Genomic DNA, 12,645 nt, shown 5'->3' on the forward strand with positions numbered 1-12,645 from the left:
ACAATGCCATACCAAATGTAGGCAACTGGAATGCATGAATACTCATGCTGTTTACAACCAAACTGGGATCAATGACACGAGTTTCTAATAAGATTGAACAGGACAAGAAAAAATAATGTTTTTATTAACGTCAATGTTAGTAACAATGAGGCTCAGTTGGTTCTTTGACAATGCGGCTTCATTGGCTGCAGTAACAATGATGTGAAACATTGTGACACACTGTGATATGTGGCCATCCTTCTTCACATATAATATCAATGCATCTGCATATTGAATAGGATAATATTGTATGTATGGAAAACAGTTACTTTGCTCATTACTAATACTAACATTAGTAAAATATGTACAATTATTGGCTACATTTAAATAGCCTCTGTCACCAAAATGCAGTTTCTCTCTGCCTTTGGAATCGTTCTCGAATCATAAAATATATAGTCAGTAATGTATACTGGAGCTGTATCAACACAATGGCTGCTTATAAATATTCATTAGGGGTTCTCATCCTGCCGACTCTTTTGAATACAGGATTTAGCAGCTGATTGGTTGATTAAGACACCTGACAAACTCTGCTAAATCTGATTGATCAGAGCCCACACTGCAGCTCCAGCCTGTAGACTCATACAGACACCATCCAACCCTTTAGACTCATTGACTGAAAAACAGCAGAACAAAACACTAAAAAAAGTCAAATATATAATTTAATTGAACGTCTACACTGTGATGTATTATAAACTAATACTGATTATACCCTAAAAATTGGTGACAGATACACTTTAACACACCTTTTTGATTTTCATGTCTATAGCTGGCAGTATATTTTAAATAGTATTTGTTCACCAAAACACAGTTATTTTTCTTAATTGTAACACAGCTGAAGACATAACAAGCAATAACATTGAAATTCATTAAAATTATTATTATAATTTATTTTTTTTGCCCCAGTAGCAAAATCAGATACATTTCCCTCATGTAAAGTCCTTGGAAACGGCTTCTATAAAGTTTGGTGCCGACATCAAGATTACAATTGTACAGATAATGGCAAAAAGCGAGAATGCTACAAGACACAAACGGTCAATGACTGCAGCCTCAAACTTCCATTCACTGCAAATCTCTTCTCCTTCATCTTGTTCTCTGAAACGCTTGGCAATGTACTGCACCTCCTCTAATATCTTGGTTATTTCTGGAATGCAGTCTCTCAAACATTTCTTCTGGATGAGATCACTGTCTTCCAGAGAAGGGCATGTCACTCTTCCACACATAACCCCAGAGTCACTGTTAGGTGGACAGCAAGGGCTCTCCAGGTTGTGGTAACCACAGTAAAGAATGTTGCCATTGGTAGATTGGTGCCCAGATACAATGTTCATTTCAATACTGCTCATACTCGAATGGTGGTTTGGGTATATATATTTACAAGGGATCGGTCTTCTATTTTCCCCAGGTTTTCTCATCCTTAAAAACCATGCGCACCAGTTGAGCAAGATCACACGTACCTGAAATAGAAGATTTGAAGAATAATTTCATGCGATCCATCAATGAATAATCTTACACCTGTGGTCTATAGGATCTGACAAAATTAAATCTTTGAATCACTCTGCATAAGGTTCTTTACTATGTCAGATACGTTATTGTAAAGATTCGAGATAAATGAAACATACAAACTATTGATTTAATATGACCATGTTTCAAACAGTTTTTTGGTTGTACTCCTGACATGTGAATGATGATTCAATGTGTGACACATATGAAATGTACATACTGGTAGATTCAATATTTTATCAAATCATCCACTGAATATGTTATTTTATGGAAGACTTTGCTCTTTTATATGCCTAATGTATTTTGTCTTACTTTATTTAGTCCTAATGTGAATCCAGGCAACGCCACATTTACAGTTAGGTCAGAATTACTTGGACAGTGACACAAGTTTTGGCATTTTAGCTGTTTACCCTCAAATTAAAGCTGAGAGTCTGCACTTTAAGACCATATTGATTATATAACTGTATATTCAATATGTTTTGGTATTCACATCCTAATTTGAGGAAGGGTTTAGGAATTACAGCTCTTTAATATGTAACTGCCTCTTTTTCAAGGGACCAAAGGTAATTGGACAATTATATAAAAATCTAGTGTCTCGTTGGGTTCGTGGACCCACTGGGCCGTACCACCTTGGCGGTATGGCAGCTGGCCAACAGGGCGCAGGTAACAGTCTATAGTTCGTATAGGGTACATGTGGCAGCTCGGACAGTAGCAAGGCAGGCTCGGCTTGGACTAGGCAGCAGGCAGACATGGGGTGTGGTGTAGCAGGACAGGCGTGGTATGCAGCACAGCACGACTACAGCTCAGCACGGCACTTGACCAGGATAGCACGGGATACAGGATACAGGTATGGGAAACACTGGGAACTGGAAGACACTAGGAGACCAATTGCATAGACAAACTTTGGGTACGACAACGACGCTCAGGCATGGGAGGAAGGGGCTGGACATTCTTATAGCCCAGAGTGCTCTGAGAGCATTTAGCTCAATCTCCCACCTGCGTGCGCTTTGGCTTCTTAAGTCTAGACTGAGCTTGCGAGTGCACCCTGGTGGTCACTGTGGAACAGGACGGCTGTATGTGCAGACATCTCTGGAGAGAAGGGCGTCGACTGGATGGAAGGAGTTCGTGGTCAGCGACCACGGCCATTACAGTATCCCCCCTCTTACGCCCCTCCTCTTGGGACAAGAACGAGAAAGAAACCTCTTAATGAGGATAGGAGCATTGAGATTCTCTTCTGGCTCCCAGGACCTCTCTTCTGGACCAAGCCCCTTCTTATCTACTAAATAAAAGTTTCTTCCTCTTACTTTTTTAATGTCCAGGATTTCCTTAACCTCGACGGTGTCTGAAGGACTGCTGGAGGCAACCGCAGGGCTAGGAGTCTTGGTAAAGTGGTTCAGAACCACCGGCTTCAGGAGGGAGACATGGAAGGAGTTGGGGATATTGAGGGTAGGAAGCAGCCGAAGCTTGTAGGTGACAGGGTTGATCTGCTGTAGGATCTTGACGGGTCCGAGGAACCTGGGAGCAAATTTGTATGATGGCAGTCGAATATTTCTGGAGGACAGCCAGACCTTCGTGCCAGGGAGAAACTGAGGAAGTTCTCCTCTTCTTGTGTCCGCCTTCCATTTCATGCGGTTGACCGTCAGCAGGATGGAGGATCGTGTCTACTGCCAGATCTGCAGAAAGTCCCTAAAAGCAGTGTCAGCTGCTGGTACCTCGGACGTATCAGGCACCGGGAGAGGAATACGTTGGTGTTGGCCATAGACAATAAAGAAAGGTGTATTCCTTGTGCACTCGCTGGTGTGATTATTGTATGAGAATTCAGCCCACGGGAACAACTGCACCCAGTCATCATGCTGCTTGGAGATAAAGTGGCATAGGTAGTTCTTCAAGATCTGATTGATCCTCTCGACCTGACCATTGGATGAGGATGGTAGGCAGAGGAAAAGTCCAACTTTACACCTAGGAGTCCACAGAGGGCTCTCCAGAACTTGGAGGTGACCTGAACCCCCCAATCAGACACAATATGCTGCGGCAAGCCGTGCAGGCGGAAGATGTGTTGGATGAAAAGCTTGGCCAGTTGAGGAGCAGAAGGAAGACCGATCAGAGGAATGAAGTGTGCCATCTTCAAAAATCGATCCACCACCACCCAGACATTACTGCATCCAGCAGAGAGAGGCAGGTCAGTGATAAAGTCCATAGCTATATGCTGCCAGGGACCATCGGGCATAGGCAATGGCTGGAGCAGGCCAGCAGGTCTGGAGTGAGCGACCTTGTTAGCTGCACACACTGAGCAGGAAGAAACAAAGTCCATAATGTCCTTGGGCAGCATGGGCCACCAGAAATGACGTGCAATCAGATCTCGGGTCTTACAGGTACCTGCGTGACCTGACAGTCTAGAGGAGTGTCCCCAGCGGAGGATTCTCCCTCTGTCAGCCAGTCGCACAAAAGTCCTCCCTGGAGGAATGTCCCCAACTTGCAGGGGGTTGACAGAGACAATGCAAGACGGATCAATAATGGAATTTCCCTGGTGTCTTTTGTCTCGAAAGACCTGGACACGGCAACGGCCCTCACATTTTTGTCAGCCGGGCGATAATGGAGCTCAAACTGGAACCTGGTAAAGAACAGCGACCACCTGGCCTGACGAGGATTCAGCCATTGGGCCATCTGGAGATTGGTGAGATTCTTGTGGTCCGTAAAAATTAGGATGGGATGAGCTGCGCCCTGTAGTAGATGTCTCCACTCCTCCAGAGCCAATTTGATGGCCAGTAACTCCCGATCCCCAAATCGAGTAGTTGCGTTCTGCAGAAGAGAGGAGCTTAGAGAAATATCCACATACCATTGACTTGCCCTTGGAACCTCTCTGGAACAGGAGTGCACCAGCACCGACATAGGAGGCGTCCACCTCCAACGAGAACTATAGAAAAAACATCTGGATGATGGAGGATAGAGGCTGACGTGAAGGCACTCTTCAGGCTATTGAATTCTGCCTCAGTAGTCCACACCTTGGCATTCATGCCCTTCTTGGTGAGGTTAGAGATAGGAGATGTCAGTGAGGAGAAGTTTGGAATAAACTGTCTGTAAAAATTGGCGAATCCCAGAAAGCGCTGTACGACCCTCAAGCCTTGAGGGCGTGGCCATTCCAGGACGGACTTTACCTTTCCAGGATCCATCTCGAGACCTCGATTCGAGACGATGTTGCCCACGAAGGGTAGAGCATCTCTCCCAAACACGCACATCTCCAACTTAGCGTATAGACGATTATCCCTTAACTGCAGCAAAACTTGACGGACATGTCATAGGATCTGGAGAAAAAAATGAAGATTTCATCAAGATAGACTACTACACAAACATAGAGAAGGTCATGGAAGATGTCATTAAAGAACTCCTGGAAGACCGCGGGAGCATTACACAGGCCAAAGGGCATTACTAGATATTCATAGTGTCCATCACGGGTGTTAAATGCAGTCTTCCATTCGTCACCCCGGCGAATCTGTATTAGGTTGTAAGCCCCACGCAGGTCTAGTATGGAAAAAATCTTGGCACCACGTATACGATCAAATAGTTCTGAGATCAATGGCAACGGATACTTATTTTTCACCGTGATCTGGTTGAGACCCTGGTAGTCGACACAGGGACGCAGAGAACCATCCTTTTTCTTGACTAAGAAGAACCCGGCTCCTGCCAGGGAGGAAGATTTCCGTAAGAAGCCATAGGCGGACATGGACAGAGTCTCTGGTAAGGAGAGAGGATATACCCTACCACGGGGAAGGGATGCACCAGGAATCAACTCGACGGGACAGTCATACGCCCAGTGTGGGGGCAGCGTCTCAGCCTACATCTTGCTGAAGACGTCCAAAAATGCAGCATAATGACCAGGCAGTCCTGCCAATGACTGAGGCAGAGAAGGCTGAGCCGAACTTATCTGTCCCAGGCAACGGTTGTAAGACTCAGGGCCCCACTGGAGAACCTCTACAGAGTTCCAGTCTAGGACTGGGGCATGTAATCGGTGCCAAGGCAGGCCCAGCAGCACGGGGTTAATGGCCTTGGACAAGACAAAGAACGATAACAGCTTGGAGTGGAGAGCTCCCACTTGGAGCCTCAGCGGCTTGGTCACAGCTATAACTGGGTCTGGCAGAGGTAGTCCATTTACTGATGCAACCGTCAATGGTCTCTCCAGAGGGGTAGTGGGTAATTGAAGAAGATCCACCAGGTCTCTGCAAATGAAATTAGCAGGGGATCCAGAGTCCAGATACGCAGAGAGCCGATGCGTTTTCTCGCCGGACACTATGGTCACGGGTATGGACAATTTAGACGGAAGTCCTTTTTTACCCAAGGTTGTCTCTCCTAGCAACTCTAGGCTTTGGGACTTTTGGGGACACAGACGCAGAAGATGGCCTCCGAGGCCGCAATATAGACAAAGTCCCAAAATGCGTCTGCGTTGTTTCTCCTGGGTGGATAGCTTACACTGGTCCATCCTCATAGACTTCTTAGGAGGATCGGCACCTGAGGACAGCAGAGGTTGCTGCAAGGGTGGGACCGGACTAGGAAGGCCTCCCTCCTGATGAGCTTCTTGGAGCCGTTCTCGGATCCTCATATCAATCCAGGCGGACAGAAGGATGAGGTAGACCAGGGTAGACGGTAGATCTCGAGCGGCAAGTTCGTCCTTAATCTTAGGATACAGTCCCTGCCAGAATGTAGCCACCAGGGCCTGATTGTTCCACAACAGTTCTCCCGTCAGGGAGCGGAAGTGGATGGCGTACTCTCCCACGGAGGTGTCTCCTTGGTGTAGGTTTAGCAAGGAAGCCGCTGCAGATGAGACTCGTCCAGGCCCCTCAAATACCATGCGAAAAGTCCGGAGGAAGCCCTGGAAGTCACGGGTCTCTGGTCCTTTTCTCTCCCAGATAGGATTCGCCCATGCAAGAGCCTTGCCAGTGAGGAGAGAGATGATGAAAGCGACCCTTGCACCATCAGATGGAAATGCTCTTGCATACAAGCTGAAGTGTATCTGGCACTGGTTCAAAAATCCACAACAGACACCTGCGTCTCCATCATAGCGGTAAGGAAGTGGCAAAGATATAGGGTACCTGTGGCAGCTCGGACAGTAGCAAGGCAGGCTCGGCTGGGACTAGGCAGCAGGCAGACGTCAGGCGTGGTGTAGCAGGACAGGCGTGGTATGCAGCACAGCATGACTACAGCTCAGCACGGCACTTGATCAGGATAACACGGGATACAGAATACAGGTATAGGAAACACTGGGAACTGGAAGACACTAGGAGACCATTTGCATAGACAAACTTTGGGTACAACAACGACGGTCAGGCATGGGAGGAAGGGGCTGGGCCCTTCTTATAGCCCAGGGTGCTCTGGGAGCAATAAGCTCAATCTGCCACCTGCGTGCGCTTTGGCTTCTTAAGTCTGGACTGAGTTCGCGAGCGCACCCTGGTGGTCACTGTGGAACAGGACGGCCGTATGTGCAGACATCTCTGGAGAGAAGGGCGTTACAGCTATTTAATGGGCTGCATGGGCTATTCCCTCGTTAATCCATCATTAATTAAGCAGGTAAAAGGTCTGGAGTTGAATCCAGGTATGGCATTTGCATTTGGAAGCTGTTGCTGTGAATACACAACATGAGGTGAAAGGAGCTCTCAATGCAAGTGAAACAGACCATCGTTAGGCTGAAAAAAAATGAAGAAATCCATCAGAGAGATAGCACAAACGTTTGGAGTAGCTAAATCAACAGTTTGGTACATTCTTGAAAAAAAGCGCACTGGTGATCTCGTAAACTCCAAAAGGCCTGGACGTCCACAAAAGACAACAGTGGTGGATGATCGCAGAATCCTTTCCATGGTGAAGAAAAACCCCCTTCACAACATCTACCCAATGTATCTGTGTATCAGTATATAAGTCTACCATAAAGAGAATACTTCATGAGAGCGAATATCGAGGGTTCACCACAAGGTGCAAACCATTAATCAGCTTCAAAAATAGAAAGGCAGAATAAGACTTTGCCAAACAACATCTAAAGAAGCCCGCCCAGTTCTGGAACAGCATGAAACTAAGATCAACCTGTAGCAGAGTGATGGGAGGAAGAAAGTATGGAGAAGGCTTGGAACGGCTCATGATACAAAGCACACCACATCTTGAGTAAAACATGGTGGAGGCAGTGTGATGGGATTGGTCATGCATGGCTGCCAAAGGCACTTGGTCACTTGTGTTTATTGATGATGTGACTGAAGACAGAAGCATCCGGATGAATTCTGAAGTGTTCAGGGATTTACTTTCCGCTCCGATTCAACCAAATGCAGCAAGGTTGATTGGACATCGCTTCACAGTACAGATGGACGATGACTCAAAACAGCCTGTGAATGCAGCCCAGGAGTTTTTTTAAGGCAAAGAAGTGGAATATTCTGCAATGGCCAAGTCAGTCACCAGATCTCAACCCGATCGAGCATGCATTTCACTTGCTTAAAACAAAACTTAAGGCAGAAAGACCCACAAACAAGCATCAACTGAGGACAGCTGCAATAAGGCCTGGCAAAGCATCACAAGGAAGGAAACCCAGTGTTTGGTGATGTCCATGGGTTCCAGACTTCAGGCAGTCATTGCCTGCAAAGGATTCTCTACAAAGTATTAAAAAAAAGAAACATTTTATTTATGGTAATGTTAATTTGTCCATTAACTTTTGAGCCCCTGAAATGAGGAGACTGTGTAGAAAAATGGTTGCAATTCCTAAACGTTTCACAGGATATTTTTGTTCAACCCCTTGAATTAAACCGGAAAGTCTACACTTCAATTGCATCTCAGTTGTTTCATTTAAAATCCAATGTGGTGGCATGCAGAGCCCAAATCATGAAGATTGTGTCACTGTCCAAATAATTCTGGACCTAACTGTACATTTTAAATGTAAACCTCAAAGTCATATGCAATATTGCACACCGCCTCCAAGTGCTATCATACAGGCTCCGTCCCGGGCCATATGTACGGAGCTATTCACCCTTAGAGGCAATGCTTGTAGGTGAAAATATCTCTGCACATACCACATGTAAGGTTTTAGTAGAGGCCTGTGCACTTGAATGGGAGCCCTATCAAGATTTTGTGTAAAACGGAGCTGCGAAACAGCCATGTGCATGAGCCCTAAGAGTGAGTGACATATGATTACACAATGTACTCTATTGTGTGTCAAATGATCTTTATTTCTGCTAATATTCTTATGATAATAATATTGGAGAATTTTACCCTCTTCTCATTATGCCCAGATCTCTTGTAGTAGATGTTTGTTGTAGTTGCCAATCTAATAAGCTAGACCAACAAACACCCAGGAAGTTTTGTAGCATCATAGGACTTGATGAGCCAGCAAGGTTTGTGGTCTGCCAAATCTATGCTTCATGTAGATTACCCTCAGCAATGTTAAACCATGTGGGTAGTCATACAGAACATTTATACATGTTTTATACACATTTTATACAGCACAATATTTGCAATACACAGTTCTGAATAAGGGGTGGATTGTGTCTTTACACCTGACTCATAAGGTCATATTAAAGCAAACTTTTCTTTGCTTTTCCTGTATAAGTTTGTATACGGGGACAACAGTCAATTATTGTGTGTGGGCAAGGGAAAGCAGGACCTAGATAGGATAGCATAGGAGACTTAACAGAGCCGCTTTAAATCTTTTGGAGTTTTTTTTAATTATGTAACAAATTGTTTCCATTTATATTGCAATAAGGCAGCACTGTGTGATTAATACATTAAAGCATTGCAATACATTCAAGGAAATGTATCACCATATTTTATCTACTAAAAAAGTAAAACATACACAAACATATTCTTTTTTTCCCTTTTGATTGTATATTTTTTACATTTTATTTTTTGTACATAATTATGGGGGCAGCCATCTTACCGGAGCTTCTCCTCTAAACTGTGAACAGTAGTAAAGATATAAGCTTTACAGCAGCCACATTGACATATGAGGTCTCAGTCCAAAAACAACTCATAGACTTCTATTGGAGAGGGTTGTGGGCATGCTCAATGACATGTGCAGGTAATGGGTTGAGCTGTTCTCATCACCTTTTGTCAATGATGTGATCATGTGTTATATGCCTTCAGCTGTATAATAGGGGTGTTTTCTTCCATTGTAATTTTGCCTGTTATGATAATGAGATGACTACTGAGAAGTGATGTCTATAGAACAGGAAGTCTCAGTCTATTGTGAAGCTCAGTGGGCAGAGTGAAAACTGCAGGATTTAAAGATTTTTTTTTCTTATATCAAAAGTGACATGGAAAAAAACCGCATGTTTAACATGAAATCTAGATTTAAACAAAAAGTCATTTTCCGACTCTACATTCCCTATTGTAACATCCATGGCCGCGGACCGTCGTTCTTACTCACGCCTCGACGGCCGCGACCATGGATCTTTGAGTGCTGGCCGCATCTCCCCCCCCCCCGCCAGCACACACTTTCGCTCTGCTCTGCAGTGTCACATAGGGTGCGCTCGCACACTCGTGCCCGGCCTTAAAGGGCCAGCGTGCGCACATGAAATATGGTACAATTTAGCCCTAATGACTATGTACTATAAAAGGGGCTCTGTCCTTTCACTTTTTGCCTGAGCATTGTTTGTATTCCTATGTTAGTTTTGCAAATGGTCCCTTAGTTGTATCCTGTTCCCTGTGTTCCCGTGCCCTGCTACCTGTATCCTGTGTCCCGTGCTGTATTTGTTCCTGTGCCATCTCTAGTGTTGGAGTCGTGTATTGCCGTCTACTTCGCCTGCTGACTTACACCATGTCTGGTGTCATCCGCCACATTTGGCATCTCCTGCCGCAAGGTCCCATCTGTGCTTAAGCCGTTGCTACTGTCTGGACTATTATAGGTATCCTTGTGCTTGGACTGTATATTGAATGGTACACTGCTGTTGGGCCAGCTGCTACTCCACTACAGCGGTGCGGCCCAGTGGGTCCACATACCCACACATCGTGACAGTACGCTCAGGCCATGGACCCCGCTGTCCAACCCAAGACCATGACGACATCACAAGCTATGCAGGCAGACATACCTTTGGTCACGACAGGACTAACTCCTCCTGGCAGGGAATTCCATTGCACATTGGCTGAATGCACAAGCTGCAGTCACCACAGCACCTGTTCCTGTTGCTCTGGCTGTTCCTCCTGCTACACCTCCTGTCAGTACCAGTGCTAACTTCCGATTCTCGCTGCCACTACCTCCTCACTACGACGGAGACGCGAGGGCCTGTAGGAGATTTCTGAACCAGTGCCAGATCCACTTCAGCCTACATGCCAGAGCATTTCCTTCTGATGGCACAAAGATCGCATTCATAGCCTCCCTCCTTACTGGCAAGGCCCTGGCATGGGCGAACACCATCTGGGAACGTCAGGGAACTAAGACCTGTGACTTACAGTCTTTCCTACAAACTTTCCGCACAGTATTTGAGGAACCTGGATGAGTTTCTTCAGCAGCTGCATCCTTGCTGACCCTGCGCCAAGGAGAAACCGTTGTGGGCGAGTACGCCATTCAGTTCCGGACCCTGGCGGCAGAGCTGACCTGGAACAACGACGCCTTAGTAGCCACATTCTGGCAGGGTCTAACCTCTGATTTCAAGGAGATCTGCCTTCTACCCTAGATGACCTCATTCTTCTAGCTACCCGGATTGACATAAGGATTCAGTAACGGTCTCAAGAGGTTTACTGGGCCAGAAGACTTCCTAGGCTGGCTCCTACATTCCAGCAACCCCTGTTGCCCTCATCAGCTGCTCCATCTGAAGAGCTTCTGAAAGTAGACCGCCTCAAATTGTCCGTTCAAGAGAAACAACACAGACACACTTCTGGACTCTGTTTATAATGCGGCCTCGGAGGCCATTTTGTGTGTCTGTGCCCCAAAAACCCAAAAACTCCAGTGCCTAGGTTTGGTTGGAGAGACAACCCTGGGCGGAACGGCGCTAAATAAAAGACTCTCTCCTAAATTGTCCATTCCCGTGACCATAGTGTCCGGTGAGAAGATGCACTGGGTCTCTGCCTACCTGGACTCCGGGTCCGCGACAAACTTCATCCAACAGGACCTTGTGGATCAGCTCCGGTTGCCGACAGCTCCCTTGGCTGTTGCCTCGGTCAACGGTCTTCCTCTGCCCGATCCCATCGTGTCCGCGACCAAGCCACCGAAGCTCCAAGTGGGAGTTCTTCATACCGAGCAGATTCAATTTCTCATCTTGGCCAAAGCCATCAAACTGGTGTTGCTGGGCCTGCCTTGGCTCCGGCTTTATGCCCCGTCCTGGACTGGAATTCCGGAGAGGTTCTCCAGTGGGTCTCCAAGTGTCTCCACTGCTGCCTGTTACAGGTTTATCCTGTTCTGCCTCCTTATACTGGTACATGTTAAACTGACGAACGGATAAGACAGAGACAGTACGAAATAACAAAGGGTAACTTGGGAAGTACACGGAGGGAGAGGCAGGGCAATTGCGCCACGGACAAGTCCGGGCACAAAAGGTGGAGTCAGGCAGGCAGGGTCAAAACCGGGAGAGTGCAGAAAAGACAAAAGTTAGAAGGCAAAGGAAAGTCAGGAGTCCAGCCGGGGTCAGGTCACAAATGCAAGTCGCTCAGGGAAGTCTGGAACAAGGGAAAGCACCAGGCTAGATAACTCTAATTACAGACAAAGGCCTACAACCCCAGGCTGAACTAAATAAGGAGAGGACGGGAGCTCAGGAACATCAGCCAGGCTTTGATTGGCCTGACTCTCCTGAGCTCCTATTGGCTGCAGACTGCCTCAGTTTGCCAGGCTGGGCGACGCCCGAGTGAGTAACTCTCGACATCCTGGAGACCAAGGGAGCCGCAGGCAGAGAGTACGTGACAACTACCTACTCATTTTGTGCAGTCTGCGGTAGTCTTTGTCAAGAAGGGGGCTGAGATGCTTCCCCCACACCGGGCGCACAACTGCCCAATTGAACTGGTTCCTGATGCTTCACCTCCCCGTGGACGCATATACCCCCTCTCCTTGCCAGAGACTCAGTCCATGTCTGCCTATATCAAGGAGAATGTGGAGAGGGGTTTCATACGAAAATCCTCCTCCATGGCCGGCGCAGGGTTCGGATCTCTTCGACCCTG

General features: G+C 46.6%; 1 protein-coding gene across 1 annotated transcript in view; it reads right to left on the reverse strand.

Annotated features, from left to right (window-relative positions):
- Positions 1 to 103: 103 nt before the first annotated feature.
- Positions 104 to 12,645, reverse strand: part of LOC142740126 (neuronal acetylcholine receptor subunit alpha-7-like) — a 253,583-nt gene continuing 241,041 nt past the window's right edge. The window contains exon 10 of the mRNA XM_075849855.1: positions 104 to 1,490. Within this exon, the coding sequence (XP_075705970.1) occupies positions 966 to 1,490 (525 nt within the window). The 3' untranslated portion in view covers positions 104 to 965. The remainder of the gene's footprint in view (positions 1,491 to 12,645) is intronic.

The sequence above is a fragment of the Rhinoderma darwinii genome, chromosome 1, assembly GCF_050947455.1.
Source record: "Rhinoderma darwinii isolate aRhiDar2 chromosome 1, aRhiDar2.hap1, whole genome shotgun sequence".
In the NCBI taxonomy this organism is placed as follows: Eukaryota; Metazoa; Chordata; class Amphibia; order Anura; family Rhinodermatidae; genus Rhinoderma; species Rhinoderma darwinii.